General features: G+C 49.6%; 1 protein-coding gene across 1 annotated transcript; it reads right to left on the bottom strand.

The window, feature by feature from the left end:
* Window positions 1-711: 711 nt before the first annotated feature.
* On the bottom strand, window positions 712-2,942 carry LOC100276803 (uncharacterized). Its single transcript, NM_001165441.3, has 2 exons — window positions 1,621-2,942; window positions 712-1,056 (listed from the first exon to the last, which is right to left on the bottom strand). The coding sequence occupies exons 1-2, from the start codon at window positions 2,765-2,767 to the stop codon at window positions 1,043-1,045; spliced, it is 1,161 nt and encodes a 386-aa protein (NP_001158913.3). The 5' UTR covers window positions 2,768-2,942; the 3' UTR covers window positions 712-1,042.
* Window positions 2,943-3,170: the final 228 nt, after the last annotated feature.

Here is a 3,170-nt window from a genome sequence, read left to right as displayed (position 1 = left end):
GTACAGAGAAAACTCCCTAAATCCTAATACAGTTCTAACACAATCTGCCACTCTTCGTCAGAATCAACTTCCATCCTATGCATCATCACGACTGCAACGCCCTTGGTAGGAGTCGTGTACTCATGGTCAAGACGTGTTAGTTAGTCAAGAATGACCAATGAGTACTGATCGTGTTAGCTACATTCGTAGAGGGACGAAAGACAGAATATGTGAAAACAGGTATCATATACCATGCTCAAAGCGAATATGGCAGCAGCATCCAAGGGATAACGTTGTCGCCAACCACACGCAGGGCGCGCTCCGCGGAGAGGAGATGCACAACCTCGCCATGGCTCGTCAATGCCGAAGAAGGTGCTGTCACACGTATACGATGTCAGGATCGGCCTGGTGCAGTGCAGCAGCGCCAACTCGGGGATGATCCAACATGCATACTGAAGCCGACATTATATATCAAACTGGAATCCCTAATGTTGGTGTAATGAACTGATGTCGAGTTAGTAAGGTGAAAAACGTGACTTATGGTGCTGGAGCTTTTATATTGGGGGCTTTTCTGAATTGCAGGCAGAATGATGTGATTAGGCTGAAGATGTAGCACCTCCAGGAAATCACGTAGTTAATCCTGCTGCATGTTTGATTGATGTTCAATTGCCAGGGCAAGATCCAGCTTGAATCTATGTCATTGAAATAAAATAAAAGAGGAGAAATAAGATGAGGCCACTCAGCAAAACCACCAGTGAATTCTTCATGTTTGGGCTGAAAATTTCTTTCGCCCACCATCAACAATAAAAGGTCTGAGACCACAAGTAGATCCAGTAGTTGATAACCCATCAACAACACAGAATACAAAGTACTACAGTAGAAAGCATATATGGTAGTTTGTGATCAGAAAAGACTTGAATCCCCGTCTACGCTCTTGTCTGCTCACGGCCAACATCGGAAACAAAACAACAGCAAAGGCTTTGCGCGCGACCTTCACACTTCGTCACGACGGCCTGCATCATGTGTGTTTTCATCCGATCCTTCCAGCAGGATCCTCAGTTACTCATCCTTGCTGGGCTGGTAAAGTGGTAAGGATTAGTAGTCAGTCAAGTGTTAATAGACAACGTAATAGTCAGTCAAGTGTTACTGAATACGATAACAATAATAAATAGTATACAGTACTCAAAGAATCGCTAAATGTGCGACGAAATTTCGGGAGCAGAAATAAATCCCAGTCAAACTGATTGCTCTAAACAGGTTTCAAGTTCATGAAATTCTAGAACAGAAAAACACATTGAAACTGATGGAATGCCTCTCTAAACATGCATGTTTCAGTTCATGAATTTTGATCCCTCAGAATCGATTTAGCATCATTATTCTATGTATATCCATGCATGTTTCAGTCCATGCAGTCGTTTACTTTCTTAGAACAGAAAAACACAGTGAAACTGATGAACATGAACAGCTTATGTGTAGTACGTAGATGCAAACATACTACTCTATCACATGCCGTTTTGCTAGGTCGTCTCATCCCATGAAATTAAAATTGCAAGTAAAGTTAGGCAAGCCATATATATGCGGATAGATGGAAGGACAATGCCAATTAAGCACAAATTAAGCTAGTCATATATAGAACCGTACCGTTTTCAAGAAAGGGCGCTTGCTTCCAAGAGAGAACGTCTCGCTGGTTGATCGGCCGTGGCACGCCGTCCTGCTGGTTCGGCATCACCGCGAAGTGCACGACGGCGCTTCGATTCACGTCGACGGAGAAGACGTACTTGCCCAGGAAGAAGTAGACAACGTAGGGCTCGTTGGGGTGCAAAAGCGCCACCACGGGGACGACCCCCCTCGGCATCGGCACGTAGCTGGCGTTGTTCCAGATGTTCACCAGCGTCGTCACCCTGGGGTAGTCCCGCCACCTCATCTGTGGCAAGTCCAGCGTCCAGACGACCACCAGCGTACCTTCGAGGGGATCGTTGCGCCTGCGAACGATGTCCACAAACCGCATCTGGCCGGCGCTCACCCCTACGGTGCGGTACCTGTCGATTTGCTCCGGCGGCTCCTGCCTGTCCTCGAACCCGTGGAGGACCGGGAGCGGCACGAACTCCAGCCTCGGCTCTGCATGTTGGACCGGGACCGGGTCCCAGGCGACCAGGCCGCGCGAGAGGTTGACCCACCAGAGCTTCTTGTCGTGGGCGATCACGGCGTGGTTAATCCACTGCGGGTGGGCTTCGTCATCGAGGACGGGCCAGACGAGTTCCATCTGGTCCCACGTGTCGTTCCCATCGCCAGAGAGGCAGCAGGTGATGAAGGGGACGCTGTTGTTCGCTTGGCGATTGGTGGCCTGGAGCTCCGCGACCACGAACACGCACGTGCCTCCACGGCAGAGCTCGATGAAGCCGACGTTCCTGACGCCGGAGAAGTGGGGTAATTCCGGATGCCGGTCGAGGAGGCGCGTGGCGGCGACTTCGAACACTCTGCGTCCGGCGGCGAAGGCCCGCTCATCAAGCATGGGGTCGAGCGCCAGGAAGAAGATGTTCGGGCTGTTGGGCTCGGAGGGCCTCTCGAGCTCGTGGAGGAGGAGGACACTGTTGCTGGTGGCGACGATGGAGAGCTGGCCGCGTTCGACTTGGTCCCTCGTGACCGCGGCGAGCCTGGAGATGCGCGGCGGCGTCCTGGTGAGCGGCAGCCTGAGGTCAAGGCTAGAGCTATCCAAGGCTTTTTTGTAGTGCCTCACGACGACGACGCGGCCCAGGATGAACCATTTCTCCGGGTCCGGCACCCCCATTCCGATCGAGAGAAAGGGAGAGGGGGGAGTTTTTGGCAATTGGTATTTGGCTGGACCGTACCACCGCCGGTGTTGTGTTTATGTAGGGTTCGGCGTGCGGCGCAAGATTTGTTCGCCGCTGCGGCGTGTTACCGTGAAGAGTAACCGACTATCTATCAAGTGGTAAAAAGAAAGTGGAAGTAACTAAACGTGCAAAATTACGGTTTATTTTATTCGACAAGGATCTTAGTTATTACATGATCATCTATACTAATATAGAATTGGCACTTATGATCAGCTCTCGTGATATAATTAAAGCTTTTAATTTGGCCAATCATCGTAGAGGCAATTCATTTTGATCTCTGTTTGAGGAGATAATTAATATACAATTATATGTTGTAAGTCTTTTTTATTAATATATTGT

Source organism: Zea mays, chromosome 5 (assembly GCF_902167145.1).
Source record: "Zea mays cultivar B73 chromosome 5, Zm-B73-REFERENCE-NAM-5.0, whole genome shotgun sequence".
Taxonomy (NCBI): domain Eukaryota; kingdom Viridiplantae; phylum Streptophyta; class Magnoliopsida; order Poales; family Poaceae; genus Zea; species Zea mays.
The sequence above is the reverse complement of the archived record's forward strand: the minus strand, read 5'-3'. Positions and strand labels throughout refer to the sequence as shown.